Below are 22744 nucleotides of genomic sequence, written 5' to 3'. Positions count from 1 at the left end.
AGCCAGCACAAAAACACTCCATCTGAGTGTGTCAGCGCATCCAGTGGTAAATGGGATCCCTGGCAGCTTCTTCAGCGCTGCATCATGGGAACTCCTCTCGGCCAATAGAGCAGGAGAACATGAGCGGTAAGAGCCGCGTCCACAGTGTGTGTCCCACAACAGAGACAGCAGCAACAACAACAACAACACACACACACACACACACAGCAGGCAGACACAAAGCTGCCTCTTGATTGCAATCCCCCCCTGAACGGAGACAGCACAGAGTGAAACTGTACGTCCACACACACACACACACACACACACACACACACACACATAGATAGCAGAATAGCAGAGGCTGACAAACAGTAGGCAAAGTGTTAGAGGTGTGACATAGAGGCGCAGCGTGAGTCCCCCACCCATCCTTCCTTTTCAGAAAAATGTACATCTCTGCACCACACACACATTCCCATCACACCAGCACATACAGTTTTCAGTAATGTGCAAACTCACTATACAAACATTATTATAATGTGCACAATCATGACCATGTGCATCTACATCATGCAGACTGAGACACACACACAGAAGCATCCAATGAAAAGGAAACATACCATCCAAATCCACCAAATGACACGCTTCTCCTCCTCGGCATTTTGTCAGGCTGAACTTCTCAGCAGTCTCTCTCGTTCTCAGGCTCTGTCCTCTGGGAAATGTATGCTCTGCTGTCAGTCTCTCTCTCTACATATACTGTGTATACTTGCACTTTGTCTGTCTCTCTCTGACCCGATCTCACTCCCCCCCCCCTCTCTCTCTCTCACTCTCCTCGATCTCGTCTCTATTTGCTCTCTTTTTTTTTCTCTACTCTTTTGTCCCGTTCTCTCCTTCTTCTTTTTCTTCTACACCTGGCTCCCCAGAACTGTCGTCTTCCACTTTGCCACTTGACCAGTCAACTACTGTCCTGAAACACTGCTTGCTCTTTGGCTTTCACAGGCTGTTAAACACAAACTCTCTCTCTCTCTCTCTCTCTCTCTCTCTCTCTCTCTCTCTCTCTCTCTCTCTCTCTCTCTCTCTCTCTCTCTATCTCTTTCTCTCTCTCTCTCTCTCTCTCTCTCTCTCTTTCTCTGACACACTGACACATACAGGTACACACATTTCACCGGGGGGGGGGGGGGGGGGAGGAGCAAGGTGGGGAGGGGCCATAATCTCCCATCTGACCCTCTGGATTTGTTTCCCACACACTCACACTGGCACACAAAGAGCTGTTGTGCAGGTGCTGTAACATTTGGAATTATTGAATCACCTTTATCATCACACCCTTAACATCTGCCGCTTACCCGCCACCATAAAATGTTGTCACTTCCTGTGTTGTGTGCCCCTTGCTGATTTCTACAGGCATCATAAGTGGCAACAATTCACACTCACACAGTAACATGCACAAACAAACCCTGAATGGGCAAAGATAGAGTGTATAACAATACAGTTTAAATAACACTGGGATCATGTTTCAAGAAAATCTTGATGTTAAATTTTGATGTGGATCGTGTATTTCATATGAAGTCTATTCATCTTGCAGGAGTCCGGTGTATGCCAGATGTTTATTGGCAGAGTCAGACAGGATTCATTTTGTTACACAGTGTTCAGTATTGTGGTCTGTGAAAGCGAAGTGGAACAGCCGGCAGTATATACATAGTAACCTAACATGTTGTGACCAAAGGGAGTGTCCTTCCTGACACCCTTCCTGCTCACTCCAGAGTTGACAGGTCTGACTCTCAGAGTTAACGTTCACACAGCTAATCTACTGTGAGAATGAAAGTAGGTTTTAAAAACAATTTTGTTTCAGGAAACCTCAGGTTGCACTTCAATTTATTAGTTTTGCAAGAAATGTTTTAGAAAAAGTATTCACATCCTATACTTAAGAATAAGGAGCACAATGCACTCTGTTACACATAAATGTTCTGCATGTAAAATCCCACTTGCGTAAAGGTACATACTGTAGGTACAACAAGTATGTTTTTTATGTTTGGTTATGTTTAGTTTCATTGAGACATGTTGCAACTTTATCATTCTTATTAGCACACATACCTCACATTAATCCCAGCATAGGTAGCTTTGCAGAGTTCCAACTTGAAGCAGGTTTAATCAGCCACATAACTCGAAATGCCTGTGTGATTATGAAGGATCTTTCATCATATTTCATAAGTTGATCATATGTTTTAGAGGTAAAATAACCATATCTCATTCTGACATGTTGCGGAGAAAACAACTGATATGCAGTGAACCAGGGGACCCGGGGCAGTTGCCCGCTTTGCATAGCTGGAAATCCAGCCTTGAAACCAATACGACACTGTCACAAACTACAGCCTCAAAGATAACCAAAGACCTCTGACAAATGTAGTATTTACTTACCGCATACTTACTTATTTATTATGGCTTTCACATTGGATTATATTATTCTTGGGTGTTTCAATTGTGTGCAAATTATAGTCCAAAGGCAAACAATAAATGTAATCCCACACAATAAAAGAAACTAAAAATAGAATAATTTCCATGTGAAGTTTTCATTTTCATATTAAACCTGAACACTCGTGGTTTTTCTTCTTTGACTTGATTTACATTACAATCACCTCCAAAAGTGCTCACTCTGTCCAAGAAACAAAACGAGCACTTCTGAAGCCTGTTGAGAATGATTATGGTCAAAAGCTTTCACAATGTAATATTATCATGGCGCTCTGACTCTCTCTCCTTTGTTGGCTGACAAGTGGATGACTGGATGTGCTCTCAGTCCGTATCTCTATCATGGTGAGATTGCACTGATTAAAAGCAATAAAACGCTCCGCTGGCACAAAGTGGTGTGCGTGTCTGTGTTTCTGTGTACACACACACACACCCACACACACACACACACAGAAGAATATGTACAATACACAGCACGCAAGAAAGTACACTTCAATAAAGGTTTACAGAATCCCAATCCAACTGACCGTGATCGTGACAACTTTGAGTGCAGACCTTACCCTCCCTCTAGTGGTTTAGAGGGAGCATGTGTGACAAAATCAAAACACAACTCCAACAGCAATTTTCATGAAAAGGAAAGAAAGAAAAAAGAAAGACGGATTGAAAGAAAGAGGCATGTTTCAGAATAGCGTTAAACTCCTCGACTATATCTTGTATTTCAAGGTCCTCTTCTGGGTTTTTGTTCAGTTAGCTTACATTCACATGGGAAAACATATATTTTCTTACCCTGTAGCAGACATGAATGAATATTAGGTGTTGTGTTGGGTTAAGTTTGTGCTGCTATATGTCAAATTGTCCTTTTGGGAGAACAATGACATCCAAAATAGAACTAGCTCATGATATTTTACACTACATAAATGGTTAAACCCACCAAATATAACTAACTGATGGTAAAGTCAATGGATCAAATGTCTGTGTGTAATGTGAATGGTGTCTCTCAGCAACAAATAATTATCACCTTACTCCGCAGTTCCCTTCAGCTATACAGAGCATTTTAGCATCTTTCAGCTCATTGTTTTGGTTTTACATTCCCCTACTTTACTGTTTTGGTTCACTCTCACTGGCATATTGCTTCCAGCTGCAGCAGCCAGCTGTTTTCCCCCAGTAAACTGACAGTACACTATTTTGCTAAGTTAGCAAGTAGCTGGTTGAAATAGTGGAGTTAATGGAGACACTAGAGTAAAAAGGAGAGTGAATATCGAACTTTAGGTGGACACAAACATGCCAAATGAATGAATGAATGATAATGTTGATCTGTATCTGCTGGATGTGTAAATAGGCAACTCTTTGCTAACCCGCCATTTTGAACTTTAGAGGGAGATTACAGCTTGTTGCACTGCCCTCATAATGGATGAAAGTTGAAAGGAAGTTTAAAATATATGTATATAAGCATTTTCAGATTTTCTTATGTTCCCTTTTCTATTTATCTTATTTGGGGGGTTTTTGTTTGTTTGTTTGTTTGTTTTTTTGCTAAATGGCCATGGTATCGGAAATAAAGCACTCTAGAAAACTGGATAAAGGCATCATTGATTTCATTGACTGTTATTGTTTTTATGTCGAGGCACATTGTTGTTCATTATAGCTCTTACACAGCCTCCATATCAATCCACAGAAAACCCTGGGGCTCTCCAAGATTGGAAAACCATAATCATGATTGCTGTATTGATCAATGACTATAAATGTCTCAACCTTGTTTGTGTGAAATCATTTTTCTCACTAGGTCCAACAATACAGTATCAGCCACGATCATGAAAGGCCACTTGTCACTGTGTTGATAACATGATTTAGTTGGTTAGTCAGGCATGTACACAGAATTACAGACTGTAAGTATATTTCAGGATGAACACGGCTTTAATATAGCATCATGTTGCTGTAGAAGCAACAACTGTGTATTGCGCATGCACATATAGCTACTGGTTTTTGGATTCTTGCTCTAATTTGTTGCAATCAGTTTTAAAACAGAGTAGTTGTATGACCTCATGATGCATATACATATTCATTTATTTAACCTGCTAATGCCCGTATACAATATACTGTGAACATATTGCACCATTTCCTTACTGATGCTACTTTTCTTTTGAGCAAAACAAATTACTGGTAATAGCCTCTATGCTCTCGCTGTCAGGCCTCCTCTCTGTTTCAAGTAAAGCACATCAACATTTTTTTTTCTGAAATGTGAAGCTAACTTTTCATTCTCACCGCATTTTCTGTTACCACAGAATTGGTAGTATGTGGGCTGGGTTACACAGCCCTACAGCAACTTGTTGGGTGATGTCACCAGGCTTCTTGAGTTTCTACAGTATTGTTCTCTCTAAGGAAACAGTACCAACAACATTTTAACTATCTTAACAACATGAATTTGTTAAAGTCCCCCACCACTCAAAAACACGCTATGCTTGTTGTGTGAGCATCATTTTGCAGAATGATGTGTGTGCAAAGTTTGACACTAGAAGGCTGTTTTCACATTCATCTGCAGAAAGGGGAAACGTTTCTCTGTGCTAACTGAAAATCTCAAAACTTAAAAAATTTTAAGGGGTGTACTGTACCTATGAGTGTAATTTGTGACATCCAAACTTGTTTGGAAGCCTTCAGTGCACATACACTGAGAATGGACTTTACAGTGAGGTAGGAGACATCTTGTGTCCAGTAATTCAACCTATGAAATGGAAAATAAGTGCATATTCATAGATTCTGGACTTTTTTTTTAATGAATGAGAATGAGTAGATGTCATTTGAAGGATTTAAACAACATAATTTGAACTTTTTTTTTTGTTGAAAAAGCATATCAGACACAAATTATTATTCAGTATTCTACACAGTATACATCTTAAAACGTGTCTGGAGGGGATCTTTAACATTCAGCAGCATTGCAGGGAGGTTAGTTAAACTCCAGCATAAAACCTGGTGCCAGCACTACTTGGTAGAAAGAAATGATATAAATATGTCAAGTTCAAGACATTAGCCTATTTGACATTTGTCTCTCTCTAGAGTGTCACTGTCAAGAGTGAAGTTTTGATTTCCCCTACTCTGATGGGAGCTAATACACACTGAGTCTCAGTTTGTCGTGTCATTCTGCATGATTTTTGTCCAGTTTAATTATGTAATCAAAGCGTGGTTTTTCTATGTAGGTAGAGCGATGTGATGTAAACTATTTCCTCCTAACACTCCTCTCTGTGTGTGTTACTGCTGAAGCAGCTTAGAGCAGTTATGCAGCCTCTGAGGAGGGTGTGAAGCACTGCGTGTGAATACACACCTATGAGAAAGATTCTGTCTCTGCACAGACGCAGATGTGTATGTGTGGGTGTGGGAGGAAGAAAGAAAAGGAAAATTAAACGGTGTTAAACATCAAGTCTAAATATGTAAACTGAAAGGCTGACTGAGTTGCTATTTGTTTTTTCACAGTCATCTAATATCAATTCTTGTTTCGGCATCATGTGCAGCACTAGAAGTATCAGCAAGAAACAATACAACAAAAATCAAGCATTTTCATTTTCCCAAAGGCAGAATTCATTGCTCTCTTAGATTAAAGGTTCACTTCATTAAAATCGTTTTAAACTAGAGATATCAAAAAGCACATTTGGAAAACTCAAGTGCACTGTGTCTTTTCACAATGGCCTCACTGTCAACTGCTGTCACAGGGACTATTTCTTTGGTAGAAAGTAGTTCCAAGGAAAATAATCTGTCTGTACCTGTTAAATGTCATTTTTAAATGTCCAACTTAATGGAGTGGCACATGTGTCATCTCTTAAAACCTTGGCACATATAATCAAAACTATCTGCATGATCAGATATCACTAAAGGAGAAAATATGGATGAAGGGGGGGGCAGGGGGATATGTGTTTTTTGTGAGTCAACTGGCCCTTTAAAAAATAATCTTCTGCAAAAGGAGATTGCATTTTACTGTTCTGCACTTTATTCATGTTTTATGCAACCGGCACAAAGCAGCAGCACAAAGTGAATTTGCATAATGATGTGTGAAATGAACACGTTGTTGTTGCACTTACAGGATATATGTGGGTCTCAGGGAACATTTTGCAAACTTTTTTCACTCGCTTTTTCTTTCCTTTTCTTCTATCTTAACTTTTTTTCTATTTTATCAATCCAGATTTGTTCATCTAGTTTCAGTCCCTCATCTTATCCTCAATAACTTTCTCCCTGTCATCTAATGGCAGTGAGACTCCATGAGAGACCTGATGTTCTCCATCTTTATTACTTTTGTTCCTTCCTCACTGCCGCTCCTCTCTTCCATCTCTCTCCCCACCATGTAATAAGGTATTTAGTCATTAGATTGATTCCCGGGGGGTGATATACGCCCAGACAGACGTGAGAGACCTTTCTCTTTTCCTTCATCTAACTATCCATCCCTCCCTCCCTCCTGTGTCTCTAATAGGTTACTTAGTCATATGAGGTTTTCCAGGAGGGTTGCTGATTTATAGACAGGGAGACAGAGATGCTCTGCTTTAATGGCTCCTGTCTCAACCACATCCATCCTCATCTATTATAACGCACACACGGGTACTCACATATACAGAGCCACATGCACAGATGCACTAAACACTGAACGGAAGCCAAACAATATTCCATATGTCTTCACATCTCTTTTAATCTGCTCACCCGTTTGCTGCATATTGATCAGTAACGCACAGCTGCTCTCGAGATTACCTGTTAATCAGGGGAAATGTTTCAGTTGACCACAGGTCAAGCTCAGCATTTGGAAGATGTTTGCATAAACTTTGATGTCAGCTGGTAAATTATTTTAATATGATCACACATTTTATTCAAATTAAATTACAGTCATGAGCTCATTACATAACCAGTTATTGGCTGGTGTGTGTGTGTGTGTGTGTGTTTCACCATTTCGTCCAATTGGTGTTACCTGCGTAAGCTCAATCAGACTCACAGCAGAGTTATATATCATAAATAATTACACAATTGTAACCACTGTGTGTACTCTAATTAAAAAACGATTTTATGTAAAAAAAAAAAAAAAAAACGAACAAAAAAAAAAACATGCATTGTTATATGATGATTATGAGACAATTCAATTATTTTTACACGAAAACACATGATATCTTGAGATAATGATATAATTAGGTTGTGATGTTGGGATGATAGGAGTAATTTAACATTTGCGACCAGAGCCACTAGTTTGAAAACACCACTGTCTAGATGGAGAACACATCCTCCATCTGCTGCTCTAAATATGATGCAACAAAATAACACACATACACAAGTTAAAGTGCACACGAGATAATAAAAGCATATATGCGCATAAACACCTTTGATGTGAACTCTGAGAAGCTCTCATGTGTGTGTACAGTGGTTTTTATAACATCCATATTTCAGGGTCCTGCATCATTTCACTGTTCATAAAACAATACGACTATATAATACCATAATATGACACTTGTAATAACATTGACATTTTATTCCAAAAATTTGCAGCAGTGGAAGAGGATTTTTTACTTCCGTAACAGTAGCAGTACCATCACTATAGAAATACTACATTACAAGTAAAAGCCCTGAATGAATGCAAGTAAAAGTAGGTATTATTAGAAAAATGTATTATTGGATAATAAATTACTGATGGAATTGGTGAAATCCACAGCAATGCATCATGCATCTTAAAATGATATACAGTATGTTTTTTATGTACAATCTTAAAGTAACAAATAATTGTAGGAGTTACATGATTGCAGTGGTGTAAAAAGCATAATATTTGCCCCTGGAATGAAGTGGATTTGAATATTTAGTTAATTAAGTACCTAAAAATTGTACATTACTTAATTTGCACAAAATGTACTTAGTTACATTCCACCACTGTAGAATGGTGAAAAAAACAGACATTACTGTGCTGTTAGAGCAGAGGTTTGCAGTGTAATGTTGTAAATGCTATTTCAGCCGAAAAGGACATGAATTGTTGCACTGAACAGATGAAAAACACAATCCTCATCTAATCAATTTATGCTTCAACTGTTTTTAATCTTTCCTTAGCACAAGAAAGTCCACAACAATACAAATACCCAGCCAACACTGAGATGTTGAATGACAGTTGTTTGAAAGTCCCTTCAAGACATCCCAAAAAAAAAAAAAAAAAAATAGTTCCAAAATGAAAGTTGTTCCTTCAACTGGATGTCCTCCCTGGGCATCCCAGCAACATCACTACCATCATCAACACAGGCCTATTTAGATACTCTGCTAAGGTTTATGTTTACTGTGTGCATTTTGCAGCTTGTACATCCTATACGACTAAATGAACAATTATTTTACTATATATATTTTTTCTATACTATATATTAATTAATTATATTACATTATTTTGCTTTCCTTTAGCTTCATTCTATCCTTCTTATATGTTCCCATTTATCGTTTTTCTTCACTAAACGTTCCTCTTGTTTGCATTCTATTTTTATTTTCCTTTATATTTCCCCCTATAGTTTCTCTCTCTGTTGGTGAATGTTACTGCAAGTGACAGCAAGCCCACCCATACACCCACTCTTCCAGATCACATACACACACAGATGTGTGTGCACATATACACACACACACACAATCGCAAACAGCAGATAGATATATCGTAGGCCTACAGAATACTGAATCCACTTGTGCACACAGACATGAACTCACACATGCTGACATGTGTGCACATTCATGCGCATGCACAGAAGCTATGACAGTTGCACACACACACACACACACACTCAACCTCCACCCACAGCGCCTTCAGTCGTCCTCTCCCCCGCTGTTCACTATTCCAAACGACATTGATCAGAGAAAAACATCCATTTAATACTTCCCCTTCACTGCAGCTCTGGCAGGCTGTAAAGAACAACACACAGGCTCAAGATCCTGCAAACACAGTGAGAAACACCCACGAGGGCAACTGCAAATGCTCAGCCCACACAAAAACAATTTAATCAGGTGCGTTCCAAAAACATGGCATTTTCCTCAAACCGTTTCATTTTCCACTTAATAGGATCACACAAATACAAACACAAGCTGCAGAAGTTTAAAGCAAAAGCCCTCTGAGGCTGCGGTGACTCGTTGTATCAAAGTTTGAATTGATCTCACCACCAAAGTAGGTAAGGGAATAAGGGGAGAGGTGAAAGAAAGAATAAACAGGTTGGGTTTGGAATCAATTAGTGCCAAATAAGGAGGAAAAATTATTGCAGAGGTGAAGAAGGACAAGTTTGGCAAGATTTGTGTAATGATCTGAACTGACCAGGGCTCTCAACCGTTGTGTACGCACAAAACAGGGCTTCCCACACAAAAGTTGTGATCTATAAGAACAAACTTGACCAGAGAATGTGCACACCTGTACATAAACTCTGACCCATGCGTACCAACATTTTGGAGACAGGGGAAATTGGCGACACAGATGGTGAGGTAGTGAAATGAGGCCACATTGTATAATGATTCCTCTCACACATTTCATTTCACTTCATATCATGCATAAATGATAGATCCACTTTATCATAAAAATTCAAGCCAGCAGTGTTATTTGTGCTTGTGCTAGTGAGCCATAACTATTTCATAAGCACTTTTCAATTTTAAGAGATATAAGCCAACTCAAATTTTAAATCAAAGTCCTCAACATTTCATCAGTGCTGTCTCACCTGGAGCGTAGAGGAGAGGATCAGTTGAGGAGCAGCACAGCAGCTGCTGCAATGAATGATGTCAGGATGTGGCAGGTGGCAGGATTCAGGAAAGTCTAGCTTGCCTTTCCTTGATATTAAGCATGAACATACTGATTTCTTTTTCACCTCAACCATGTTAACTGATGAACTTATCATCATCGGTTGTAGAAATCCAAGATAACATCAAATAACTTAAACAAACTTAACGTAAAAATCATTGCAGAACAGAGCTCTAATAGATTTTCAATAATATCTTCTAATACTGTGCATAAATCATTAGGTATGATTTTAGTTTCTATATAGTTTATGTGTGTAAAATCACTGCAGTGAACACACAACTATGCTGTCAGGCACACAGAGCACATTGGAGACACCACAGTGGCTGCTACACACTCTGCCTTCTCCAGTCACCTCACTGCCACATCTTCATCACCTGTACTCATATATGGACTGTGAAAATTAGAGAAACACCTGTAAGCTGGATTTTGGAGTAAATATAAATGAATACAGTGTTTATTGTATTTTAGATATTGAGTGTGTGGTGTAAAAAACTACTTAAAACTGGTTAACTAGGAATTGGCCCGCTGCAGGGTAATAAGTTCTGACTTTACGATCCACAGGAATATTTATTGAAGTTGCATACGGTTGTTTTGGGTTACACACATAACTTCAAGCAAGTGACGAGCGAGATGGCCTGATGCACTGACTCTTGACACTGATTGATCAGGCGTCTCAAGACAGAGTGACTGATTGGTCTGGGGAAAGAAACACATGTACATCAATATTCATGAGTGCTTTTGCATTGACCGTTTAGAGGGTGTAGAGGGCAGGATATGAGGCTGATCCATGTGCACACGTTTCCAGGTGGACTGTGATTTATAAAGGGATAAATACGTGCATTCGTGCATGTATGAACGGTTTTATAAAGCTGATTTTTTTTTTTTTTTTTTGGCCCACACTATTTTTGGCTTTTGTGCACACGTACACTTTTAGTATGGATCCTATGCACTGTTTTATAAATGAAACCCAAGAGCAGCATATGTGCTAGAGGAAGGTGTAAGAGGACAAGAAGGAGGAGAGGAAGACGGTTGGGAAGTGAGAGGTGTTGACAGATTAATGGTGGATTACTGAAAGGTGGTTAGTGACAGGGAGAGAGGAAAGAAGGAAATCGAGGAGAGGAGAAGAGATAGGATGGAGTCGTATTTCACTTTTTTCAGCTCTCAAGTACACTTCTCAAGTCACAAAAGTTACAAAAGCAACAAGAACAAGAGTGTAGGCACAAGTAATGATAACAAAAGAGCAGATCAGATATAAACAATGAATGCACTATCAAAGCTATTACATATTGTATGAAAAAGAAGGTATTCTCGTCTGTGAAGGTCAGATTCCTCTCTCTGCTGTCTTGGAAGCAGCTTTGACACTGGCACCATAAATTACTGCATACCTGATGCATGGACAGTACTGTATGTGCATTTTCATGTCATATTTAAGTAACTAGGACAAATGCTGAATTCTCTCCACCTGAGAGGTACAGATTAGCCACCATCTATTTTCAGCAGCAGACGGAGCTGCCGACAGTGCCAGCCGTCCACTCGACACTGCAGGACTGCGATTTGTCAAGCCTCTCAGTTCGGGAGTGCTGTGTCAAGAATCTCTTTTTGCCTTTCTGGTTAATATGAAAATGATTTATAAGATCCACAGCCTAAATAAATTCTCTGCAGTCAGCAGTTACCAACCATTCATACTTGGTGGGTTCCAGCTGAAGGCATAGCTCCACGAGAAGCACATCTTTCATCTTTCCACAGCTGATCATGACTGAAAAAAAGACTTGTTTCTTCTTGTTTCTTCTTGGTTTGTTAATTTATGTGCAACCCCTCCCCAAAAAGCTAAATTTTCACAATTTATTGGTTACACAGTTCTAAAAAAGACTACATATGGTGGGATACTAAAGATGGAAGTGTTTCAAGTCATATTTAATAGTGCGTAGGAGTGAGGGAACTTGTTTCAGAGAAGTATTTCTTAAAGTGAGCCTTTATATGTAAATTTTGCCTAACAGCACCCACTATGTTCACAATTATGGAGTAATTGTGGCCATATTGGCAATTACAGGATAATCTCAAATGGTAAGATGTAGTGTAAAAGTATCGCAAGTAGAAAAGAGTCATAAAGATGGTGAACTGAGTCAATAATCTCCATCTATAGCTATCTAAACATTGTAAACATTAGCTAACATTAGCCACCATAAGTTAATGGTCATACCAGACCAAACCAAGCTGTAGTGGTAAAACTTCTTAGTGTATTGAAGTGAGCAAAGGTGTGCTTTGTTTTGTTTTTTTGCTTTTTAGGTGGAAGAAAGTGTTATTTTTTTCTTTCAAAAGTTACATAGTGTCTCTTTAAAATCTGTCCAGAGTAGAACACAATACAATACCTGAACAGAAGACACCTCATTAATACTTTTCTGCAGGAATATTTGTAGCACATCACATTTTGTTGGATGGTGCTAGTAGACTTACTTTCCTGTGTTGACTGTTTATTTAATGAAAACATTCATCTTTTGCTAGATGCCCTGAAAGATATTAATCTGCTATAATCACACTCACAGATCTTCCTCTGGGGAAACAGACTCATGAATCAAATAACATTTCTCTGCCTCCCGCCGCTGCTCTCTCTGTACTGCATATCACATCCCCTCAAGGGGGACTTTTGCTTACACATGTTACACACACACACCATGTACTGTATTTGCACATCAACATGAATGAATGCCCACCAGCACACACACACACACACACACACACACACACACACACACACGCTGGAAAATGTATGCATGCATGATGACATTTACCCGTTGGCTCACACACATTTCAGACCATTCACATCTCACATACACATATGCACATATTCTTAATTTTCATCTTCTTCTTCTCATAATAATGCTACTACTAATAATAATACATATTAAAAATTAATCTAGCTTTATTGTCTATGAATGGTATCATATCTTTCAATTTCCCTCTGTAGCATGAACGCAGTGTTTTCAGTTGAACTGATGAAAATATTAAGACACACTCTTCTTATCCACCCACTCATATGTGTAGAAACCTAACTTCACACACACACACACACACACACACACACATACACACACATGCATACACGCGTATAAACACAACATGGTGTCATAAACCATCAGAGAATATAGCAATAACCAGACATTGCAGCATCGTTGCAGCATTATTCGAAAGACAATTTGCGTGCCACCAGGCTCTCTCACAGCATGCACACACATAAGCGCGCACATGACTACACACACCACAAATAAATGCACACACAAAGACAGCAATATTTTTCTCAAGTTTAAGAAAATACTGAGAGGATAAAAAACCCTGGAAATAGATTCCCACTTCACTTGATTGTGTGTATATGCAGATCACAAGTGTCAGACCTAACCTGCAACTCACACAGCCTCTCTACTCCAGCTGGAGAGTTCTCACACAAATCAGCATACACACACTCACACTCTTCCCATCATTCATTTGGCTTCCAGTTAGCTGTTGTCAGTAGTCTACAGCAGCAGTAACATCTCTGCTGTATCTATGCTCCAGAGGAATAACGGGTAGTAAAGCCTTACCTCGGCTCCCCTGCAGATCCTTTACAAGCTGGGGTGAACATCTCGCAGTCAGTGGATGGTGCAGCATTAGCAGTAGACCAGCTGCCAGGAGCAGGAGAGGTTGAGTGAATGTGTGAGAGAGAAAGAGAGAGGGGGTAAAGGGAGAGGGAGTGCATATAGGGGGAGGGTACAGAGATAAAACACAGGGTAGGGCAGAATTATGAGATGAGAGAAAGCGAGAAAACGTGTGTGTGTGTGTGTGTGTGTGTGTAAGAATGGGAGATGGTGTTACCATGGAGAGGGCTACGCCTAAACTCCTTTAAAGCCTTTTAAAACCGAGCGAGCAAAAGAGAGTAGAAAGATGAGAGAGAAAGTCAGGCTGAAAAAGGGAGAAAAAGGCAGAAATGTGTTTTTGGCAAAGACAGAAAGGACAGACTAAAGGATCAAAGGAGAGAGTCAGCGGGAAAGGAAATTAATAAGGGAGGAGAGGGAGGGAGGGGTGAGGGCACGGAAAAGTTAAAAGACCGTGACCCAGGGCAAAATGAGCACTGGACTCATAATTATTACTGTCAACAGCATTGACCTTGACACAGATAAGAAACAGATACATAATTCAAATTTATGTGCTGTGAACAAATACAAAAAGAAAATTTGAAAAAAATGATTTCAGGTCTTGACATGAAGCTTAATCTGTTCTACCATAGCAGAGAGCAGCTGAGAGAAAAGGGTTTGAAGTTTTCAGGCTTGGCGGCAAACTGCGTAATGGATATAAAGGTTGTAATGTCATTTATAGCTTTTTGGGCTGATTATCTTACCTTAAGAAATCAATGATATCAATCACAACACCTAAAAAAGCAGATACCACACTCTACTTTTGGATAATCTTCAGCTGTCTTGTCCATTTTAATTCTTTTGTTTAGAAAAATTAACTTTACTTCAATTAGGGACTCTCTGTCCATGTTTGGCTGGTATCTGTGCATCAATCTGCTATTAATATTGATACTGAAATCAATAAAATAACTTCATTCAAAAAAAACCATGTAAACCTGTGAATTAAAGGCTGCTTAACCACGCCGCATCACATGAATTCAATTGCATCAAAAACTGAGAAGGAATTAGCGCTAAACCTTTAAGAGCAGGAGTTTAGCTTGGGTTTTTTTCTATCATTATTTATGATACTATCTTCTTGTTTATTTATGTGTAACAACAAACTGAATTGCCAAGATGTCAGTTTATCAAGGCGGTTGTTCTTCAAGCTAAGCTAAATTTGGTTTTAGTTTTGAAACAAACAAAATATAAAAATATAAAAACCAGGCCATATACATACGCACACTTGTCAGCCAATGGGGTATTCACAAATAGATTGGCTGGATATATGATTATATAGTTTGTGGCCAATCACATTTCCAAGCTGGCAAGGAGGCAAAGGACATATATGTGACACCATAAGCAAGAGAACTGCATCTATGGGGGTCTTTACCCAAAACGTGTAAGTGTCTATTCCGTGTAGCATACTTTAAAAACAATTTATAAAATGCTATATATTCACTGCAAGTAATTATAATAATTTTATACAGTAAAAGAGACATCAAAAAGTTAGATTGTGGTCTTAACTAAAATATGTAGTTCCTGTGTTTTGGCTTTGTTGGGCAGTGTGACTGTTACCATGAATGAAAGCCTGCTCTCACCTCACACAGGAGTGTGCTAAAAGGGTTTATAGTAAAGGTCAGTGATTTTGATATTTGAGAAACATTTCAACTCATAGAGGAAAAAGAGGCTGACACGGACACACATACACAATAACCAACAAACACCAAGGGATCATAGGTGTCAGTTATTCAATAAAGTAGATCCCCCGTTGAAGTACAAAGGCTATCAGATCAATCACCTACACACACACACACACACACACACACACACACGCACGCACACACACACACACACACACGGAAAACGTGATTGATGTGCGGCGCAGAGGCCACAGTGTTCCAGTGATGACCTAGACAAAAAAAAGAAACATCAGCCACTCTAAACTATTTCTTATTGATCTGGTTTCATGCCTGTGGCTCTAACAGCACACATGGACACACACAGTCCTACAAAGGGAGAAACAGAGAGAGGGAAGAGGAGACAGCAGGTTTAATTAAATCCATCCTCCCTAATGGATAGACCGATGCAGACACAACTGAACCCACAGGTGCATGCTCATGCAAAGCCACTGTCCCTGTGTCTCATCACACACACACACACACACACACACACACACACACACACACACACACACACAAACACACATCCACAGATCGCAACGCCCTCTGTTCATTTGTTGTGTTTGTTTTTAGGATGTGTCTTCTTTTCCTCTAATCTCCAGGCAGCGTAGTCCTCTGGGATCCTTTGTCAGTTCTAATTGGTCCTGCTGGTTGGGGTTGCCTTGGAAACCAGTTTAGAAAGTGTTGGTTGGATTTCTGCCAAAGGTTCAGATAAGATTGGCTGTAATGGGCCATTGTAACTGACACTGTGCGATTGATGCAAATAGAGACGTGCTGACACTAAAAATAGTGAAGCAGTTTGCTGTTTATAGTCATCTGTGTCATTTCAATGTCAGAAACATGCGGTTTTAAGTCAAATTTAAACGCATCTCCAAAGAATTGAACACACAACATGCTGCAAGGGGTTGAATATGGAGTGCAAAACCTCACCTTGAAGATGAACAACTTCCAAATAGTGCATTACTTATATAGTTAAAAGGAGGATTTATATGATCTAATTTGGAGGAGTCTGGGTTGGCAGTGGTTTGTGACACTGTCACATGCTGTCTGCCATAGTAACAAGCCCCCCACAGACCTAAATCTGTCCCTGTTGCTTTATGCTGAATGCAAGCCAGAGGTTACAGATCCTATTATATCTGATGAAATTCAATTCCACCTTCCCTGTGAACAAACCTAACCTGATGCGCCAGATGGTTTGTTACACAGAACCGTCCTTGGAAACTGTTTGGAGAAGGAAAAAGCACTCTCAAAAAAATACTTAGCAGCTGATTGGATGAACCATCTGTCTGTCACTGTCTTACCTTGAGAGGCAGCTGGATTCATGGAGATCATGAGAATCCTCATAGGATGCTGATTGGTCTGAACCACCAGTGGTTCAGACACAAGCACATAGTTTGAAGCCTGACAAGATGGATTCTCGCATGATTTCATGATGTTGTGATGTCATGATGTTGTGATCTCGCGAATCCAGATGCCTCGCAAGGTAAGAACAAATGACCATTGAGCCTTTTTCAATGGGCCACAGTTGCTTGACTTGTGACACACGAAACATTTCCAAAAAATCCCTCCATCGTTTATTATCTTTGAACCGTCAAAGGTTTAACTGAAAACAAATAATATCAATATTCTTATAACATTTATTATTATTATTATTTGGTATTTTCTATATTTTATCCCCATATTTTGTGGGATTTTAATGTGTTGGGGTTTTTTTGTTATTGTACCAGGACCCGAATTCATTCCTTTACATGTAAGATGTGTTGGAATGACTATTCAAACTTGAAACCTTTATTTATTCAGGATTTTATTAAAGGGGTACACCAGCGATTCAGTATTGTACGTCCATGAAGTTGGGGGGCAGGTTGGAGACAGATTCAAAAACGACTAGTCAAAATTGAAGCAGCAGAGGCTGATGTATCCTAACTTTTAGTCTCTATTGTGGGTTAGTTCCAAAAACTCTGCAACTTGAGAGCATCTTTTGTAAAGTCTATGTCAATACCTTGACAACATCACCATGACATCATCAGGGTTATTTTCTCAGATTTGACAAAGCAAAGTACTCCTCATGATGAATAAACCCACTTTGATGTGTCAAATTGATGGAGTAACACTTTAAAATATAAACCCAGATTATTATAATTATAATTATTATTATTATCATTGTTTTACATACACCTTAAATGCACTCTTATGATCTGATCACAAATTTATCTCTCAAAATACAGATCATACCACAGACAGACAGCAAATATTCCATCAGCAATCTAGATTATATTGTATGTTTGCACAGTCTTTGCCAAGAGCTGCCCTGACACAAGCCCACCGAAGCAACTGAAGCAGTGCATTATTACTATTTCGTGTGTGTATAAAATATTTATTGCAAGCAGTGCAGTTGTGTGTCTGTTTGGGGGAACATTCGATTTTTTTCTCTGCTCTTCAGCTAAAACATCTGAGTCAAATGCATTTATTTAACACCTGCAGTATGTTTGCACATTCTTTTGAATCAAAAACTATTTTAAATCCTGGCCTTAAGTAAATAATATAAAATATTGATATTGTGTGTACTCAGTTAGATGTTTCAGAGACAATCAACAATGGAGGGACACTGCAGCACTAATACTTCAAGGTAGATAAAGACCATTTCTCTCAGGTTTTCTCAGTTTAAATTATTAATCACAAAGAGACATAATATCATATCTTGTGTCACTGACAGAATGGGTGGGGGTATGACTGAATGTCTCTGCAGGCTCTGAATCTTGAGTCCTCGTCAAGGTCAGTTACAGATATTCCAACTGTAATGACTCATCAGATGAATGCCTGGATCACAGCCACGTAGATGGCAGCAGCATGTGTCATGGCAGCACAGGACGAAGGTCTGCTGTGTAAAAAGGTCATGCTAATGTTAAAGGTTGTGGAGCCACAGAAAAAGCAGTATAAATAGACATGTAGGCCAAATGTATGCACAAAGAGAGAGAGAGAGAGAGAGAGAGAGAGAGAGAAAGAGGGTGAAGTGGCACAGAAATAAAATGTCCTTTTGTTAGTAGGAAGATGATGAGCTGCTTGCTTTAAGATGCCACAGTACCTTGCATTTTCCTTCATCTTATTCTAAGATTCTAAGTATTCTGGTATTCACTTTAAGTAGCCTGAGTAGAAAGACAATGTATTTAGAATACAATCATAAAATAGACACTTTGTGTTTGAGAACAGTAAAAACACCCTAAACACCATTCTTTTAGTCTTTAAGACTTTTAAAGTCTCTAGACTTTTTTTCTAAAGTGACCCAAAACATACAAGAATGGCAATATTTCAACTTAAAGCTGATACACATTTTTGTACATAGAGGGTTAAATTTGACCCATCTTTATTCAAAAACACTGTTCAAAAATGTTTTTCCATTCTTCACATTCAACAACATTCTTTGAAATCATCCACCATGAGATACCAGTTTGAAGAATAATACTGTCAGTTACAACTTTATTTTCTAACAAAAAAGCTGGTCCAGACTCTCCAGTGAGCGAGAGCAGTGACCTTAAACTCTGTAAAAGTGACAGACGGCTGACAGACTGTCCCTTTGGTGCGTCCCACATGATGTATCTGCCACAGCAAGCTGAAGGGGAAAAATAATTGGCATAAAAGAAAAAAAAAAGCCTGAATTTACTGTCTATGAAATTAACAGTTTATAAAAATTACAATTTAAATCATTATACCATGAAAGTTTATCATTAAATGTACTGTTAAGGAACAATATGTTGGTGTGTATTGGTGTAAAACATTAATCAGGCAAACTGTGAACCATTGAATGAATCCATACGCGCCCTCTAGTGGATCACATGCAAGCCACATACAGTATGTACTCAAAGCTCTGCCCATTCAAAAACATGACCAACACTTTAAAGCCTCTCTAATCAATATTTTGTGGATGAAGTGAGGGGTGATGAACCCACAGAGAAGTACAAACTCAAGAGACGTTTTAACATCTGACACAGGTGAACTACAGGGAGCAACTGGCCAAAGGTCTTGCTATGGGTCGATATGATATGCAGGAGGCTATACATATAATGACCACTAGGTGGCAGTGAAAGACTACGTGAAGGTCCTGCTGGTCTTGGTGGCATGAAGAAAGGGAAGAAAGGAGGTGACATACAGTAATTAAAAAGTTACATACAGTTGACCACTAACACCTGCCTATGAGGTACAGGATGAGGAATAAAACACAAAGTACATCTTGTTTTTTATCATATCATACAGTGCATACATAGCAAGATGATATATTTCTCATATGATATCAGTAAAGATGTGGACATCAGTTGGTAAACCTCTGTCTCAAAAAAATGGCCAACATCTGAGCAAAATGTTTAAAACTTTGCTATAATTGATAATAGTTACTGTAGGAATATTATAGTGCAGTGATGTAAGACATGATTTAAAAGAACGTAAAGTATGTTAAAGTCACTATGAACTCATAAACTCTATATTACTTTGTAAATTCTTAAAGGAATATTATATGAATACTATAAACTAGGTGAGGAGAAAAACCTATTTCATGTAGTCTGAATATAACACATTTGTCACTCTTATATCATAGAATAAACAGGCATAATCAATAAAAAACATTCATAAGGTATTATTTTGCATGCTCAAGGGAAAAGAACTGGTTAAACCACTCATTTTATACATATAACGCTGACAGCCAACTGTCCATCAAAGTACATTTCTGATTCCTACATATGAACCTTAAATTTCCCCCATCACATTTGGCCGTGATAAATGCAGCTGGTTAACCAGCAGCCTGTTTAGTGTTCCTCACAGCCTGAGAGGGAGGGAGGCAGCAGTAGAGAATTTATTTAGATCAATTCAGTAAAAAGCTAAAGAGGGATTAAAAAAGGGCTAAAAATATTTAACTCTGAAAATTTCAACTTGTCTGTTTGAGGTTTTAGCATTTGACTCAAACCATTTACTTCCAAAAAAATCCAGCTCACTGTAAGGCTGTACAGTAGACTTCATTGGCTGCCCATTGTGTTGCTCTGTCACACGTTCACACCCTGACTTTTCTAAATACATCAAAAATTTGCCATTTGCCAGTTTAGAACAAGTCAGGAAAACATCACTAAAGCACAAAATCCTGTATCAGCTTTAAAAATATTCCTGGTTAAAGATCCGTCTTCAACATCTCTGCTGTGATCAGAGTCAACTTCTCCAGGAGCTTTTTCAATACAATCAACTATAATAATCCTGCTCTACATTTCAGAGGAATACTATACAGACACCACAGAAGCCCTGTGTATTATTATGGGACTCACTCTGAGGATTGGAGAACTGACTTTGCATCCATTTGTTGTAAAGTGTGTTTATTTCTCTCCCACTAGATGGTGATGATGTGAATCTTCAACTCAACTCAACTGTGTTACTGTTGCCATGATTTCTTTGTATTTGATAAAAATGTTGCCACATTTGGCAGTAATTTATTGATGTCATATAACGATGATGTTACATATAACTAATCCGCACAGACATTGAAGCTGTGCTATGCTCTATATGCTGTATGTGTGTTCCTAAACATACTGTCAATGAAATGACCTGCAGCTGTTAAACCAGCTTCACTCTGTTAACTAACAAATATGTGTGGCATAATACTAGGTAGTCAGACCTGCTCCTCCACACTCAGAGCACTGCTTTGTTTATTTGATCACCTGAACTGCAAGAAAATATTAAAACGCTTTGAAAATGGAAATATTCTTCCACTCCCTAAAACTGCAACTAAAGTGAAGCATCAGAACAGAGTTATTCATCTGAGATACAGACATACAGCAACAATCTTGTGTTAATTTCACTGACAGAAGAAGAAAGAAGGGTTTAGGCAACTTAAAGCAAATACAGTAAAGCTGCCAGTACACAGAGGGAGGCTAAATGTACTCTCTGTCTCTAACATTTGATCTTCAGGCGATGCTGAATTTTTGTGGTATGTGAAAGTTGTGGGTAAGCTGCTTGCACTCGTTCAAACTATCAGCTACACCTTGTATATCATGTATTAGGTGTGTGATGTCGGTCTGTGATGGTTTGGACCCTTCAAGATTACACCACAACATAAAAATGTTTTTAAATTACATTTTTGGGTGCCACTTTCTGATAAGTCACCCTTTATAAAGGCTCTATAATCATTAATTAGCATTAATGGCTTTATTAATGATGATGTATCTCCAGTATCAACATTTCTTCTCTTCTTTCGTCTTTTTAGCTCTTATGTTCCACAGGAAGACCCCTCCCATTAATTACATGTCCAAGGTTTCTCACTTTCTAATAAGCCATCAAGTCATTAATAATAATAATTAATAATGGGTCTTTGAGTTTCCCAAATTCTAATAAACCAATAATGAGCTCAACTTTGTCAGTCACCTGCTATTATAAATGTTAATAGAGCATTAATAAAGTGCTCTTGTAGCAAACCATCAAGTCTACAGATGTGAATGTTAATAATCTGTGTTTAAATGGATGTAGGTCCTGATGCCCTGCAGCCTTTTTCCAGAAAGTAAGTCCAACAGTCCATCTTCATGATGAACTAAACAGCTAAAAAGATAAAAACAAGTTTGCTGCTGGAGGGGGATTTCCCACAACCTGGAAACCCAAATGTTATTCTTATTAATGCCATATAAATGATCTACAAAGCATTTTTAGATGATTCATTTAATCAATTAATGTTTAAAGAGTGGATAATAAAAAGTGGTACCCATTTATGTATAATAGAGTTTGTGTCTCAGATAGAATAAACTTAAGTGTGACTTAAAATCACCTGCTTTTATGATAAAATATCACGAAAAATAGTGTGTTATGTTGCTGCAGAAAGTATGTAGATAATAATGTATGTATGCAGTCTTTCTGTATTAAAAAGCAGCCAACTTTGTCAAAATTAAATAAAATATGCAATAAATAATAAAACAATATAAATATATTTTTAAAATATATTAAAATACACACACACACACACACACACACACACACACACACACACACACACACACACACACACACACACGCCAGCGCACACATATATATATGTAACACATCTTCTCAGGGAAATTATACTGTGATTAAAGAGTGCTGGTGTGTCAACGTGTGTGTTTGCGAAGAGGAAGAAAGGAAGAATAGAGACCTGCCAACAACTGTCAGGCATTTTTGTGTGGGCTGTAAAACTTTCTTTGTTCACATTCTTACCAGGTGAAGTGAGTTTT

The 22744-nt window shown here is 38.5% G+C and overlaps 1 protein-coding gene across 3 annotated transcripts in view; it reads right to left on the bottom strand.

Moving 5' to 3' along the window:
- LOC122983699 (rap1 GTPase-activating protein 2-like) overlaps nucleotides 1–13867 on the bottom strand; it is an 81132-nt gene extending 67265 nt beyond the window's left edge. For 2 of the 3 annotated variants that reach the window (XM_044353696.1, XM_044353701.1), the window contains exon 1: nucleotides 13771–13867. In XM_044353696.1, coding sequence (XP_044209631.1) covers nucleotides 13771–13811 — 41 coding nt within the window. In that variant the 5' untranslated portion in view covers nucleotides 13812–13867. Of the gene's footprint in view, nucleotides 1–596; nucleotides 782–13770 lie in introns of those variants that run through there. The other variant, XM_044353695.1, reaches the window with a different exon arrangement.
- Nucleotides 13868–22744: the final 8877 nt, after the last annotated feature.

Source organism: Thunnus albacares, chromosome 6 (assembly GCF_914725855.1).
Source record: "Thunnus albacares chromosome 6, fThuAlb1.1, whole genome shotgun sequence".
Taxonomy (NCBI): Eukaryota; Metazoa; Chordata; class Actinopteri; order Scombriformes; family Scombridae; genus Thunnus; species Thunnus albacares.
Note: the sequence above shows the minus strand (reverse complement) of the source record. Positions and strands in the feature narration are given on the sequence as shown.